Source organism: Nerophis ophidion, linkage group LG19, assembly GCF_033978795.1.
Source record: "Nerophis ophidion isolate RoL-2023_Sa linkage group LG19, RoL_Noph_v1.0, whole genome shotgun sequence".
NCBI lineage: Eukaryota > Metazoa > Chordata > Actinopteri > Syngnathiformes > Syngnathidae > Nerophis > Nerophis ophidion.
In genome coordinates, this window is record NC_084629.1 from 8,103,526 (window position 1) to 8,120,852 (window position 17,327).

Genomic DNA, 17,327 nt, shown 5'->3' on the forward strand with positions numbered 1-17,327 from the left:
ACACTGAGGGTGGCCGTATTACCAACTTTAACACAGTTACAAATATGCGCCACACTGTGAACCCACACCAAACAAGAATGACACATTTTGGGAGAACACCCGCACAGTAACACAACATCAACACAACAGAACAAATACCCACAACCCCTTGCAGCACTAACTCTTCCGGGACGCTACAATATACACCCCCCGCTACCACCAAACCCCGTCCACCTCAAATCCGCCGCCGAAAAGAGGCATTCCATTTTTATTTAAATTTTATTAGATATGCCATTGATATTTTTTTATTATTATTATTTGAAACTCAATTTTGCATGTCACTATAAATTTATATACTGTAAGCCTTGCTTGTTCAAGATTCAATGCAAAACTTGTTTGGGTCCCTATTAAAAGGACAATTTGTTCAACCTCGGCCCGCGGCTTCGTTCAGTTTTAAATTTTGGCCCACTCAGTATTTGAGTTTGACACCCCTGTAAACAATGTAACAAGATTTTCCAAAATAAATCAACACATGTTATGGAAAAGAAAAGCCAACAAGACACTGCCATATTTATTATGGAAGTCACAAATTGCATTATTTTTTTTTTAACATGCCTCAAAACAGCAGCTTGGAATTTGGGACATGCTCTCCCTGAGAGAGCATGAGGAGTTTGAGGTGGGCGGGGTTGAGGTGGTAAGGTGTAGCGGGGGGTGTATATTGTAGAATCCCGGAAGAGTTAGTGCTGCAAGGGCTTCTGGGTATTTGTTCTGTTGCGTTTATGTCGTGTTACGGTGCGGATGTTCTTGGATTATTTTTGCTTCTTCGATGCAAGGAGAATACTGGACGAGCCAGACGTGACTGTGAGTACATGGTTGTTTATTAGGAATACTAAATACAAAAATAAACAAACTAAGGGCGCTCACAAAGAGGTACAAAACTTGGCGACAAAAATACAAACAGGAAAACAAAACAACTGCTCGATGGCATGAAAGACAATGAACTAAACTTAAACTTGCACTGTGGCAGAACTATGAATAACTAACGCAAAAACACTTATGGTAGAAGGGGCATGGAAGGCAAGGTAATCGAGGGTGCGTGAAGGCATGAAGGCATGAGGCAGAATGCAAAAATCCCAGACTGATGGACAGAAAGAAAATGACTTAAGTAGTGGCTGTGATAATTAGGAACAGGTGCGGGACCGAGGGCAGGGGCGTGACTAGGAGGGCAAGGTGAAAATCAATGAGTTGTCATGGTAACAAAAACAAACCAGGAAGTGAAAAAACAGAACAAGAGTCCAGAAAACAAAACAAAACATGATCAAACATAAAACCAGAACCATAAGCGTGACAGTTCTCCCGAAATGTGTTTGTCATTCTTGTTTGGTGTGGGTTCACAGTGTGGCGCATATTTGTTAAAGTTGTTTAAACGGCCACCCTCAGTGTGACCTGTATGAGTGTTGACCAAGTATGCCTTGCATTCACTTGTGTGTGTGAAAAGCCGTAGATATTATGTGATTGCGCCGGCATGCAAAGGCAGTGCCTTTAAGGTTTTTTGGCATTTTGAACTTCTCCCTACGTCCGTGTACCACTCCGTACAGAGGCGTTTTAAAAAGTCATAAATGTTACTTTTGGAAACCGATAATGATGATTTCATCGGCATTCCGGCATTATCAGACATCTCTGGTAGTAACTGAGTAAGCAAAGTAAAGATCTGCTGATGAATTAGCCATCAATCAGTATCGGCCAGTTTCAATTAAAAAGTATGTGATCGCTATTGCCAATTAATGCATTTCCATGACGATCATTATTTATTCACCTTCTCAGTCCCCGAGTTAAAAGGCTAGCAGCTAATAATGTATCCGCATAAACAGTGTTGAGCCACTCCTTTAATTTACTCAATAATTTTCTCTATTACAGAAGATAAATTGCATTTTTTAGGATCAATGGTATCAATATCAAGTAGCATAATCACTGGAGGACGAGGCTAAACAGCCCCTTGAGACACTAGTAATTTAGGGCTATATGAATAAACATTGATTGATTGATTTATTGATTTTACACACCAAGAGCAAGTCTGGAGCAAAAATACTCATCGCAAAGCCAACTTTAAACAACGTTTAGAGGTTTATGGCGCCAATTCCAATACTAATCATCTAAAAATGAGATTGGCTGATACCAAGACCAATAATGATAAAATGCATTACCTGTACATTTTTCTATTATTTTAAGATGAGTGCTATTGACAGTTTAACAATATCAGCCAAATATTTAAACTAGTCCCTTATTACAAAACCCCAAACCAGTGAAGTTGGCACGTTGTGTAAATGGTAAATAAAAACAGAATACAATGATTTGCAAATCATCTTCAACCTATATTCAATTGAATAGACTGCAAAGACAAGATACTTAACGTTTGAACTGGAATACTTTGTTATTGTTTGCAAATATTAGCCCATTCGGAATTTGATGCTTGGAAAATGTTTCAAAAAAGCTGGCACAAGTGGCAAAAAAAGACTGAGAAAGTTGAGGAATGCTCATCCAACACTTATTTGGAACATCCCACAGGTGAACAGGCTAATTGGGAACAGGTGGGTGCCATGATTGGGTATAGGAGCAGCTGCCGTGAAATGCTCAGTCATTCACAAACATTGACGTGGCGAGGGTCACCACTTTGTGAACAAATGCGTGAGAAAATTGTTGAACGGTTTAAAAACAACATTTCTCAATGAGCTATTGCAAAGGATTTAGGGATTTCACCATCTACGGTCTGTAATTCATCAAAAGGTTCAGAGAATCTGGAGAAATTTCTGCACGTAACATTGAATGCCTGTGACCTTTGATCCCTCAGCCGGTACTGCATCAACAAGCAACATCAATGTTTAAAGGATATCACCACATATGCTCATAAACATTTCAGAAAACCACTGTCAGAAACTATTATTCGTTGTTACATATGTACGTGCAAGTTAAAATTCTACTTTGTAAAGTCAAAGCCATTTATCAACAACACCCAGAAAAGCCGTGGGGCTTAACTGGGCCCAAGCTCATCCAAAATAGACTGATGCTAAGTGGAAAATAGTTCTGTGGTCTGAAGAGTCCACATTTCAACTTGTTTTTGTAAAGTGTGGACGGTGTGTCCTCCGGAACAAAGAGGAAAATAACCACCCGGATTGTTATAGGCGCAAAGTTCAAAATCCAGCATTTGTGATGGTATGGGGGTGCATTAGTGTCCAAGGCATGGGTAACTTACACATCTGTGAAGGCACCATTAATGCTGAAAGGTACATACAGGTTTTGGAGCAACATATGTTGCCATTCAAGCAACGTTATCATGGACGCCCCTGCTTATTTCAGCAAGACGATGCCAAGCCACGTGTTACAACAGCGTGGCTTCATAGTAAAAGAGTGCGGGTACTAGACTGGCCTGCCTGTAGTCCAGACCTGTCTCTCATTGAAAATGTTTGGCGCATTATAAAGCGTCAAATACCACAACGGAGACCCCAGTTCAAAAATTGGCCTCAGTTCCCAAAATTTTACTGAGTGTTGTTAAAAGGAAAGGCCATGTAACACAGTGGTAAAAATGCCTCTGTGCCAACTTTATTGCAATGTGTTGCTGCCATAAAGTATAAGTTAATGATTATTTGAAAAAAAAAATGAGATTCTCAGTTAGAACATTAAATATCTTGTCCTTGCAGTCTATTCAATTGAATACAAGTTGAAAAGGATTTGCAAATCATTGTATTCTGTTTTTATTCATGCTTTACACAACTTTCCAACTTCCCTGGTTTTGGGTTTTGTATATTTGCAGTATGATACATTGCACTACTGCATACCACCATAATCATAAACCCAATAGTAAAGTGTAAAATGTAGATGAATTCATCTTATTTGATAAACTAGTGAATGTTTCATATTTATGTACACAAAAACACAGCAGCCGACGTGCCAGATCTACTATTAGGTCATTGCTTCGAGAATCCCCCTGAGGCCAGTGCAGCGAAGATGCAACAAATTGCTTTCCTATCAACAACACCCGGGGAGTTGAACTCTGTTCGTCGTGCCTGCAGAGTGACACACACACACACACACACACACACACACACACACACACACACACACACACCATGGACTGCAAATAAACACACATACCCCCCACGGGTCTGTGCTGAAAATTAAATGTTTTTGTTTTGTGCAATTACAATAAAGTTCCTTTTTAACTTCCTTACTTCATTCCTATTAAGCCAGGGGTCAGAAGTCCAAAATGTTGAAGAAGCCATATTGGACCAAAAAAAAAAAAAAATTAAAATCTGTCTGGAGCCGCATAAAATTAAAAGCTTTGTATAAGTGTTACAATGAAGACAACACATGATGTAAGTGTCTATATTAGCTATATTAACCTACTATCAAAATTACTTTAAAAGACTTATATAAGTGTTATAATGAAGGCAACACATAATGTAAGTGTCTATATTAGTTATATTAGCCTACTATCAAAATGACTTTAAAAGTCTTATATAAGTGTTATAATGAAGGCAACACATGATGTAAGTGTCTATATTAGCTATAATAACCTACTATCAAAATGACCTTAAAAGACTTATAGACGTGTTATAATAAAGGTAACACATGATGTACGTATCCATACTAGCTATATTAGCCTACTATCAAAAAATGAGGCATAATGACGCAATATGTACATACAACTAGCGGAAATAGCATGTTAGCATTGATTAGCTCGCAGTCATGCACTGACCAAATATGCCTGATTAGCGCTCTAACAAGTCAATAACATCAACAGCAGCAGTTGCGCACAGTATAAAACGTTTGGTGGACAAAATATGACAAAGGAGGAGCGTAAGATTTTACATGTAAACAAACTATTGCATCACATTCCACACTATGGTGAGTTCAAGAACGGCATGATGTAAGTTTCTGTATTAGCCTACTATCAAAATGACTGTGTGTCGCAGGCTGAAGCAAATCGTTGTTGGCATAAATGGTGAAATGTAACATTTATTCTACACATTTTTACAACATTGGAAAACATTAGTAAAACTTCTCAGATATTACTTACAGATGCAAATATAAATTGAATTAAGAGGACTATGTGCGTTCTTCCGAGGATGTCGTAGTCGTAGTGGTTTGTACAGTACTTTGAGAAATTTGTGATTTAGGGCTATATAAATAAACATTGATTGATTGATTGATTGATTGATTGATTGATTTAAAAGGAATTTGAATGGCCCATATATACCTACAAATGAGGCATAATGATGCAATATGTACATACAGATAGCCTAAATAGCATGTTAGCATTGATTAGCAAGCAGTCATGCACTGACAAAATATGCCTGAATGGCACTCCAACAAGTCAATAACATCAACAACAGCCTTCACGCACAGTATAAAATGTTTGGTGGACAAAATGAGACAAAGAAGGAGTGGAAGATTTTACATGTAAACACACTGTTGCGTCACAGTCCACACTAGGGTTCTATGGTATACTGGTATTAGGATAGTACCGCGATATTTTTATTTTCCTGAGGGAACTCTCCTGAAGGAATCAATAAAGTACTATCTATGTTACAGCTCAGACTTTTGCCACCGGCGCTTATCCATCTGTGCACTCCAGTGAGAGCACCGCGGGCCACGGCCACGGGCGTTCCCTCTCCGCTGGGGGCACACCTCCGCACGGCTGTAATCAATTGGAAATCAGCACACCTGCCTTGGATGAACAAGCTGCCTTCTTAAGCCTGCACAACCTGCCATGCCGTGCCGGAGTATAGTCTTCTGTTCCTTAGTAAGCATCCCCTCTGACTTCCGTGCTTCCGTTGTGTCTGATGTTCCTGTTGTCTTCCCGCAGCGCTTCCCGTGTTTTCTCCCGTGAACCCCTGATGTTCCCCTTGCCTCCTGGACTGCCCTTTTGGATTGTCGACCTTAGGCTTGAACACGTTTCTGTCGACGCCTCTCGCTCGCCTTGGATCATCTCCCTGCCCCAGGGAGTCCCGTGTTCCTTCGCTCTCGTTCAACATTTACACTCAACAGCTAATCTACACATAGTCTTACACCATACACACTCTTGGATTTTGTCACGCTCCATTTCCTGGGTTAGTTTAATTATTATTGTTTGTTTATTATATGGGCAGCACGGTGAAACAGGGATTAGTGCGTCTGCCTCACAATACGAAGGTCCTGGGTAGTCCTGAGTTCAATCCCGGGCTCGGGATCTTTCTGTGTGGAGTTTTCATCTTCTCCCCGTGATTGCGTGGGTTACCTCCGGGTACTACGACTTCCTCCCACCTCCAAAGACATGCACCTGGTGATAAGTTGATTGGCAACACTAAATTGGCCCTAGTGTGTGAATGTGAGTGTGAATGTTGTCTGTCGATATGTGTTGGCCCTGCGATGAGATGGCGACTTGTCCAGGTTGTACCCCGCCTTCCGCCCAATTGTAGCTGAGATAGGCTCCAGCGATCCCTGTGACCCCAAAGGGAATAAGCGGTAAAACATGGATGGATGGATGTTTATTATATATATATATATATATATATATATATATATATATATATATATATATATATATATATATATATATATATAATAAATACTTAGAACTATAAATTCCTCTGGTGTCTGTTGCCGTCACTTCCCCTTAGTCCTTAGTAAAAAATCTCTGGTGTCTGTTGCCGTCACCTCCCCTTAGTCCTTAGTAAAACACAACAATCTATCTATTAATGCAGTGACCAAATATCCCTGATTAGCACTCCACAAAAGTCAACAACATCAACAAAGCTCACCTTTGTGCATTCACGCACAGCATTAAAAGTTTGTCGGACAAAACGAGACAAAAAAGGAGTGGCATAAAACACGTCTTAGACAGTGGGAGAAAGTTGTACATGTAAACAAACCATGGTGAGTTCAATGACCGCCAAAATTAGTAGGGCAAAACGCCGTTCGCCAAATAATCTCTACTTACTGAAGCATGTTTAACATAAACAATGTGATTTATAACAATTAATGAGGTTTGTGTCATGTTTGTCGTCCCTGATTAGCACTCCACACAAGTGAACAACATCAACGAAGCTCACCTTTGTGCATTCACGCACAGCATTGAAAGTTTGGTGGACAAAATGAGACAAAAAAGGAGTGGCATAAAATACGTCTTAGAAAGTGGGAGAAAGTTGTACATGTAAACAAGGGGTAGGGAACCTATGGCTCTCGAGCCAGATGTGGCTCTTTTGATGACTGCATCTGGCTCTCAGATAAATCTTAGCTGACGTTGCTTAACACGGTAAATAATTAATAATTACGCTGGTAATCACAGTGTTAAAAATAATGTTCAATTTATAAAACATTCTCATGCATCCATTGTTTTCTACCGCACCTGTTCAAGAAGTCGCATTAATGGGAATAATAATTTTATTTATTATTGGTTAGCTTCAGAATAAACAGAATAAGAATAAGAGACCTTTTATACTCGAAAAAAATTGGTCTTTACTAAAATAGCATGCATTTAGTTGTATTTAGTGTTAAAAAAATATGATATGGCTCTCACGGAAATACATTTTAAAATATTTGGCTTTTATGGCTCCCTCAGCCAAAAAGGTTCCCGACCCCTGATGTAAACAAACCATGGTGAGTTCAAGGACCGCCAAAATTAGTAGGGCAAAACGCCGTTCGCCAAATAGTCTCTACTTACTGAAGCATGTTTAACATAAATGTGATTTATAACAATTAATGAGGTTTGTGTCATGTTTGTCCTCCTACAGAAACCATATTACAACAAAAAATATATATTTTTTTCCATTTTTGGAAAAACCCGGCTCGAGAGCTGCAGGTTGCCGACCCCCGTATTAAGCTAATATAATAGTTTTATCAACCTTTTAAATGGCCAATTGTTAAAATTAGACTAAGCAGCGTCACTAATGCATGAAAGCAAGAACTGAATAATGAATGGAGAAAGCTGCAAAAGAAGCAAATCCAACATTCCTTGTGCGACTTCATAAAAAACGGGTGCAAGTGAGTGTGACCTAGAATAGCCCAGATTTGTTCTTATTACCAGACTCAATGCGGATGATTTATTCATACCAAATGAGGAGGAAGAGGAAAATATTAGCTGAAGGGTAAAAAGGTTAGTGAGAATGTACGGGCATGAGAAAATAATATCAATCAAAGTAATGATTGGAGGCTAAAAATCAATATAAAATTGGATTCAAATGTACTGGGGAAAAAAAAGCAGCAAAATAAAAACACGACACTTTTTCCCACTTCCTAGTGCCTTTTTTGTAGTTGTTTAAACAGCCGTCTGACATTAGCGGACATGTCCTTTCCTAAAACCGGTTGATCCTGGCCTGGGGAAAAGGACGTTTCTTTTTCAGGTCTGCACCTTCGCCGCGGCCACGCTGGCTTCCTTCCTCCCGTGGGCGCTGACAGGTTGCTGTCCTGCCCTGGAATTTTATCTTGTGTCAACACGTGGAATGTTTCCCATTGTCCATTTTGATTGTGCGGGCGTTTCAGCACGGCGGGGGCTCGCCGAGGAGTCAAACTGAAATGCGCGGTGCCCTCGGTACCCTTGCTCATTCCAATGATATCAAACAATAGCACAAAAGTAACGAAGTCAGTGGTTCTTAACCTGGGTTCGATCGAACTCGATTCATCGTGTAAATAAAAACTTCTCCCTATCAGCTTATTACGGATACGGCAACAGCAGAAGTAATTTGTTGTGAGTTTATGCACTGTTGGTTTTGGTCTTTGAACAAGGTGATGTTCATGCACGGTTCATTTTGTGCACCAGTAAAAAACATAGTAACACTATAGTATGGGGAACATGTTCACCATTAATTAGTTGCTTCATAACGGGCAAATTAGTAACATATTGGCTCTTAACTAATCATTATTAAGTACGTATTAATGCCTTTTTTGGCATGGTCTTATTATAACCCTAACTCTCTAGCCCTAACCCTAACCATATAACCTTAAATTAAGTCTTTGTTACTTAGAATTGGGCTGCAACAACTAATCGACTAAATTGATTATAAAAATAGTTGGCAATTAGTTTAGTCCTCGATTCTTTTTTTTTATTAGCTTTCACTGTTATGCTGATGACACCCAACTCTACATGCCCCTAAAGCTGACCAACACGCCGGACTGTAGTCAGCTGGAGGCGTGTCTTAATGAAATTAAACAATGGATGTCCGCTAACTTTTTGCAACTCAACGCCAGAAAAATGGAAATGCTGATTATCGGTCCTGCTAGACACCGACCTCTATTTAATGATACAACTCTAACATTTGACAACCAAACAATTAAACAAGGCGACACGGTAAAGAATCTGGGTGTTATCTTTGACCCAACTCTCTCCTTTGAGTCACACATTAAAAGCGTTACTAAAACGGCCTTCTTTCATCTCCGTAATATCGCTAAAATTCGCTCCATTCTGTCTACTAAAGAGGCTGAGGTCATTATCCATGCGTTTGTTACGTCTCGTCTCGATTACTGTAACGTATTATTTTCGGGTCTCCCCATGTCTAGTATTAAAAGATTACAGTTGGTACAAAATGCGGCTGCTAGACTTTTGACAAGAACAAGAAAGTTTGATCACATTACGCCTGTACTGGCTCACCTGCACTGGCTTCCTGTGCACTTAAGATGTGACTTTAAGGTTTTACTACTTACGTATAAAATACTACACGGTCTAGCTCCAGCCTATCTTGCCGATTGTATATGTCCCGGCTAGAAATCTGCGTTCAAAAGATTCCGGCTTATTAGTGATTCCTAGAGCCCAAAAAAAGTCTGCGGGCTATAGAGCGTTTTCCGTTCGGGCTCCAGTACCCTGGAATGCCCTCCCGGTAACAGTTCGAGATGCTACCTCAGTAGAAGCATTTAAGTCTCACCTTAAAACTCATCTGTATACTCTAGCCTTTAAATAGACCTCCTTTTTAGACCAGTTGATCTGCCGCTTCTTTTCTTTCTCCTATGTCCCCCCCTCCCTTGTGGAGGGGGTCCGGTCCGATGACCATGGATGAAGTACTGGCTGTCCAGAGTCGAGACCCAGGATGGACCCCTCGCCTGTATCGATTGGGGACATCTCTACGCTGCTGATCCGCCTCCGCTTGAGATGGTCTCCTGTGGACGGGACTCTCGCTGCTGTCTTGGATCCGCTTTGAACTGAACTCTTGCGGCTGTGTTGGAGCCACTATGGATTGAACTTTCACAGTATCATGTTAGACCCGCTCGACATCCATTGCTTTCGGTCCCCTAGAGGGGGGGGGTTGCCCACATCTGAGGTCCTCTCCAAGGTTTCTCATAGTCAGCATTGTCACTAGCGTCCCACTGGATGTGAATTCTCCCTGCCCACTGGGTGTGAGTTTTCCTTGCCCTTTTGTGGGTTCTTCCGAGGATGTTGTAGTCGTAATGATTTGTGCAGTCCTTTGAGACATTTGTGATTTGGGGCTATATAAATAAACATTGATTGATTGATTGATTGACTATGGCTGTGATAAGAAATGAACAAAAAGACAAAGGTTAACTTTTTTTTGCTTTCACTGAAGTTAAGTAGACAACGAACATAATAGATTGAGAAATGCATACAACCATGTTGTGTAAAAACTACAAAATCATTCATGTTAACTCAGCTCCAAGTTGTGAAAAAGGTTCCAAATTATACATTACATGACCTTCACTGCACAAACAAGTCCAATAATGTAACCATTTTAATGCAATTAACCAAAACGACAAAATGTAACTTGTTTGCTTTAACTGAGGTAGTCAGACGAAGTTAAGTAGACAACCATAATAATGGAGCAAAAACAAATACATTGAACCATGTTGGATTTCCTTTTTGCATAATTTGGAGCAGGCTACACGTGGATTTGGTCCACATTTTATCTAAAGTTTGTATTTGTCCATTTCCATCCAGTGTTCCTTAAAACGTCATGGACCGAAGCACCACTGTACTCTTGGGGGCCTGTGTATGACAACAACCTAATGTAAGGGCTCGTGCAAAGCCAACAGATAAAGCGTCTAGCTTTCATTTTTGCGGAAACTTATTAAATTTTTCCCCATTTTATAATTAGCTTATTGAGACAGACTGCCGAGAAATATGATGAAAAATTTCCAAGCAAAATATGTTTTTTAAAACATTTGTACGCACGTACAACACTTCAGACCTCCAGTACATTTGTATGTGGAATTAAATTATGGACTGGATTAAGCACGGCTGTTATGATCCGCTGCCCGGATCATATTTTGATTTCGATTTTTGAGTCTTTTTGTGTTTTCTGTTAGTTTGGGACTCCTTTGGCTCTTGTTTGTGCACTTCTCAATTTGGTTTCCATAGTTACTCATTATTTTCACCTACCGCCTGTTCCGAACGTGCACCAGTCTTGTGATTACTTCTCCGTTCATTCAGTCTTGCTTCCTAATTTGTCGTCGCACAACAAGTAATGACGTTTTGTTACCCGCTCGTTACCTGCTAACTTCCACGCTAGGCTATTTTGTTTTCCAGCTCTCATGCTAGCTCTTTTAGTTTTTTTTCAGTCTGATTTATATTTTAAATAAATCATTTTTCCTACCTGCTACCTATGTCTGAAGCCCGTTTTCATCCCTGGAAGAACTAAACCCGCATCACCATGCGCCCCACTCGTTACAGTAGGAAGCAAGACTGAATGAACGGAGAAGGCAGCCTTAAATAAAGACCGCAATCACAAGACAGGTGCACGTTCGGAACAGGCGGCAGGTGAAAATAATGAGTAACTATGGAAACCAAACTGAGAGGTGCACAAACAAGACCCGAAGGAGTCCAAAACTAACAGAAAAAACAAAAAGACTCAAAAATCTAAATCAAACTTAGAAATACAAAAGGGTCCTCTGTCCCATAAGGACATTCGGTCCCTAAATATGATCTGGGTAGCGGATCATAACAAAAGCAATCAAAAATGTACTAATATGATCCACTTCAAGAAACTCTTCAAACTTAAAGTGTTTACAAAGTACAAAGTAGAACCATGATAAACATTCTGAATGTATTTCATCGATCCACTTATTCATTCTCAATATAATCCTACTTATCTCACAGTATGAAATGTAACTTGTACTTCACTGAGTATTATTTATTTATTTATTTTTATTGTGATTACTTATGGAGTGTATTGTGAATAAATTGAGAACAGGAGGTGAACAAGTGAATTGTGAAGTGAATTATATTTATATAGCGCTTTTCTCTAGTGACTCAAAGCGCTTTACATAGTAAAACCCAATATCCAAGTTACATTTAAACCAGAGTGGGTGGCACTGGGAGCAGATGGGTAAAGAGCTTTTGCCCAAGGACACAACGGCAGTGACTAGGATGGCAGAAGCGGGAATCGAACCTGCAACTCTCAAGCTGCTGGCACGGCCACTCTACCAACCGAGCTATGCCGCCCCAAAGGTTTTAGCAATTGTTATGTAAAAGAAAAGTCCAAAATGTTGAAGAAGCCATATTGGACCAAAAAAAAAGAAAAATTTAAATCTGTCTGGAGCCGCATAAAATTAAAAGCCTTGTATAAGTGTTACAATGAAGACAACACATGATGTAAGTGTCTATATTAGCTATATTAACCTACTATCAGAATTACTTTAAAAGATTTATAGAAGTGTTATAATGAAGGCAACACATAATGTAAGTCAATCAATCAATCAATGTTTACTTATATAGCCCTAAATCACTAGTGTCTCAAAGGGCTGCACAAACCACCACGACATCCTCGGTAGGCCCACATAAGGGCAAGGAAAACTCACACCCAGTGGGACGTCGGTGACAATGATGACTATGAGAACCTTGGAGAGGAGGAAAGCAATGGATGTCGAGCGGGTCTAACATGATACTGTGAAAGTTCAATCCACAATGGATCCAACACAGTCGCGAGAGTCCAGTCCAAAGCGGATCCAACACAGCAGCGAGAGTCCCGTTCACAGCGGAGCCAGCAGGAAACCATCCCAAGCGGAGGCGGATCAGCAGCGCAGAGATGTCCCCAGCCGATACACAGGCGAGCAGTACATGGCCACCGGATCGGACCGGACCCCCTCCACAAGGGAGAGTGGGACATAGGAGAAAAAGAAAAGAAACGGCAGATCAACTGGTCTAAAAAGGGAGTCTATTTAAAGGCTAGAGTATACAAATGAGTTTTAAGGTGAGACTTAAATGCTTCTACTGAGGTGGCATCTCGAACTGTTACCGGGAGGGTGGGATTAAATAAGCTCTGCTTCTTCCTACTCCTTTTCGAACATGTTGAATAGAGAAACTGGAAATTGTGATGTATCGTGTTGTCTGCACGCATGTTCGAAACAAACTCAAACTCAAGCATCCATCCATCCATTTTCTACCGCTTATTCCCTTTCGGGGTCGCGGGGGGCGCTGGCGCCTATCTCAGCTACAATCGGGCGGAAGGCGGGGTACACCCTGGACAAGTCGCCACCTCATCGCAGGGCCAACACAGATAGACAGACAACATTCACACTCACATTCACACACTAGGGCCAATTTAGTGTTGCCAATCAACCTATCCCCAGGTGCATGTCTTTGGAAGTGGGAGGAAGCCGGAGTACCCGGAGGGAACCCACGCATTCACGGGGAGAACATGCAAACTCCACACAGAAAGATTTCACCCAAAAATGCAAGCATTTTTCAAAACCTTGAAAACACAACATTAAAATTCGAGCATTTTCACATTTTTTAAGCGATTGAAATGTCCCCCGTTACTCGAGTGGAATAACCCAAATATTATTATCCGTCTGTTTTGTAGGATTCAAAGAGGACTTACCTTGAGTTTGTCATAGCGATCCCCCAGTGCGGCGACTTGGTGGTCCCTGTGTCGCCCCACCAGCTTGCACAAGGCACAGATCAACTGTTCGTCCGTCACACAGTACATGTTGACCTTCTGGTCCTCGTGCTCCACGCACATGACCCCTCGGACCTGGGAGTCCAGCAGGGGCTCGATGAGGCGGTGGCCCGTGAAGGGCTTCTTGTTCGGGTGTGTGGCTTTGAGGCACTCGTCGCAGTAGGACACCTCGCACGTGACGCAGGTCTTCACGGCGTCCTGCGGCGGCTCCTGCTCGCAGAACTGACACTGCACCCTGTGGCCGGGCTGCGTCATGGCGCCGGCGTCGGGGGCGGCTCGTTCCCGCCGGGTCTGGCTGGGCGAGTTGGGTCCGCTCAGGGATGCCTTCTGGTAGCGGTCGATGATGTTCTGGAGGGTGACGTTGCGCTTCAGTCCCTCGAGGCCTCTCTGGCTGAGGTTGATGACATAGCGGCAAGTCGGGCACGGGAAGGCGCGGATGGACTGGACGGGCTCGCTGGGGGTGCAGTGCGACACCAGGATGCGGTGGGCGCAGTTGGAACAAAGGCTGTGAGCGCAAGGCAAGAGAAGCGGGTCCTCAAAGAGCTCCAGACAAATTGGGCATGTCAGCTCGGACTCCAGCGTTTCCATTTTCAGGACCAACGAAGAGGAGTCGGCGGCAAAATCCAGGGAAGCTGCTCAGCTATCTGCAACACAATTAGGAACCGTGATGAGACCTAAAAACTAAACTATCTCTTCCACCGTCCTCAAAACTCTCTGCAGAGACTTCCAGTCTGAGGCAGTTAGGTCCGTTAGCGAAGAAAATCCATATATTAGCCCCACCGTTTTATAAGCCGCCGGGTTCAAAGCGTTGGGAAAAAGTCCGGAAAAATATGTTAATTGTTTTAGATAGAAGAAAACAACAATACTTGTTTTATGAGACGGAGCCCTAGGCAACTACCTGTGTTTGCCCCAGATAAAAATTGGCCTCAGTTCCCAAAATTTTACTGAGTGTTGTTAAAAGGAAAGGCCATGTAACACAGTGGTAAAAATGCCTCTGTGCCAACTTTATTGCAATGTGTTGCTGTCATTAAAGTATAAGTTAATATTATTTGAAAAAAAAAGAAGTTTCTCAGTTAGAACATTAAATATATTGTCTTTGCAGTCTATTAAATTGAATACAAGTTGAAAAGGATTTGCCAATCATTGTATTCTGTTTTTATTCATGCTTTACACAACTTGCCAACTTCCCTGGTTTTGGGTTTTGTATATTTGCAGTATGATACATTGCACTACTGCATACCACAATAATCATAAGCCCAATAGTAAAGTGTAAAATGTAGATGAATTCATCTTATTTGATAAACTAGTGAATGTTTCATATTTATGTACACAAAAACACAGCAGCCGACGTGCCAGATCTACTATTAGGTCGTTGCTTCGAGATTCCCCCAGAGGCCAGTGCAGCGAAGATGCAACAAATTGCTTCCCTATCAACAACACCCGGGGAGTTGAACTCTGTTCGTCGTGCCTGCAGAGTGACACACACACACACACACACACACACACACACACACACCATGGACTGCAAATAAAGACACATACTCCCATGGGTCTGTGCGGAAAATTAAATGTTGTTGTTTTGTGCAATTACAATAAAGTTCCTTTTTTTCCTTCCTTACTTCATTCCTATAAAGCCAGGGGTCAGAAGTCCAAAATGTTGAAGAAGCCATATTGGACCAAAAAAAAAAAAAAATTTAAATCTGTCTTGAGCCGCATAAAATTAAAAGCCTTGTATAAGTGTTACAATGAAGACAACACATGATGTAAGTGTCTATATTAACTATATTAACCTACTATCAAAATTACTTTAAAAGACTTATAGAAGTGTTATAATGAAGGCAACACATAATGTAAGTGTCTATATTAGCTATATTTGCCTACTTCCATCCTCAAAACTCTCTGCAGACACTTCCAGTCTGAGGCAGTTAGGTCCGTTAGCGAAGAAAATCCATATATTAGCCCCACCGTTTTATAAGCCGCCGGGTTCAAAGCGTTGGGAAAAAGTCCGGAAAAATATGTTAATTGTTTTAGATAGAAGAAAACAATAATAATTGTTTTATGAGACGGAGCCCTAGGCAACTGCCTGTGTTTGCCCCAGATAAGTAGAAATAGACAAATACTGTTAAAATACCATATTTTATAAATCCTATTCCAGAAAAAGTATACATGGACCTTCTCTCTCTGATGTCGGTCATGTCCCGAAAGGTTTTAGGCTCCTTTAGTTTTGAGGTCTGATCACAGTTAAGGACTCCTCTTCCTCTGTTGGAATAATTATCTATATATTATCACACAACTTTATGCTTAAGGGCCGTTGCTATAGTTAGCCTTAGTGGCTCCCTAGGCCTCTTTCGAGATGTGTGAAAATGGAAAAAGATGAAGAAAAAAATAAAAAATTGTTTTAATATATTTTCTGTAAGAGAACAAACATGACACGTACCTTCCTAATTGTTAGAAATCCCACTGTTTATGTCATACATGCTCCACTGAAGAGAGTATTTGGCAAGCACCGTTTTGTCCTACTAATTTCAGCGATCCTTGAACTCACCGTCGTTTGTTTACATGTACAACTTTCTTCGACGCTGCCACAGAAAGACGTGTTTTATGCCACTCCTTCTTTGTCTCATTTTGTCCACCGAATGTTTTATGCTGTGCATGAATGCACAACGGTGATCTTTGTTGATATTATCGACCTGTTAGATCAGGGGTCGGGACCCTTTTTGGCTGAGAGAGCCATGAAAGCCAAATATTTTAAAATGTATTTCCGTAAGAGCCGTATAACATTATTAACACCGAATACAACTGTCAGGTTCAAACACTGATGACATTTATTAAACAGACAAGAAGCAAGGAATTAAACAGAGACAGGAATCAATTTAGCTCAATGGAGAGCAACCCGTAGACCTGTACACTTGTAAAATTCTACGCCTCCTCGTTCATTTGGACTTTCCCGGATTACAACAACTAAATATGTGCATCTCCTATTCTTTTTAATGACATTGTTATTCTGAAGTTAGCAATACTTTTGACCATTAATGCGACTTCTTGAACAAGTGCGTTAAAAACGGATGGATAGATTAAAATGCATGAGAATGTTTTATATTTTTGAAGAATATTTTTAACACTGTGGTTACCAGCGGAATTATTAAATACTTATCCTGGTAAGCAACGTCAGCTAAGGTGCGGTTATCAAAAGAGCCACATCTGGCTCGAGAGCCATAGGTTCCCTACCCCTGTGTTATAGTGTTAATGAGGCAAATTTGGTCAGTGCATGACAGCAAGCTAATCGACGCTAACATGCTATTCAGGCTAGCTGTATGTACATATTGCATCATTATGCCTTGTTTGTAGGTATATTTGAGTTCATTTCCTTTACTTATGTCCTCGGTGTGTTTAATTTATATTTGCATGTCTCATGATACACTATCGGTATGTAATATTAGCTGCATTTCAGTTGTTTGTGAGCCATGTTGT

The 17,327-nt window shown here is 40.9% G+C and overlaps 1 protein-coding gene across 3 annotated transcripts in view; it reads right to left on the bottom strand.

Annotated features, from left to right (window-relative positions):
- mid1 (midline 1) overlaps window positions 1–17,327 on the bottom strand; it is a 184,425-nt gene that overhangs the window by 37,177 nt on the left and 129,921 nt on the right. For all 3 annotated transcript variants that reach the window (XM_061879079.1, XM_061879080.1, XM_061879081.1), the window contains exon 2: window positions 13,779–14,500. In XM_061879079.1, the coding sequence (XP_061735063.1) occupies window positions 13,779–14,444 (666 nt within the window). In that variant the 5' untranslated portion in view covers window positions 14,445–14,500. The remainder of the gene's footprint in view (window positions 1–13,778; window positions 14,501–17,327) is intronic.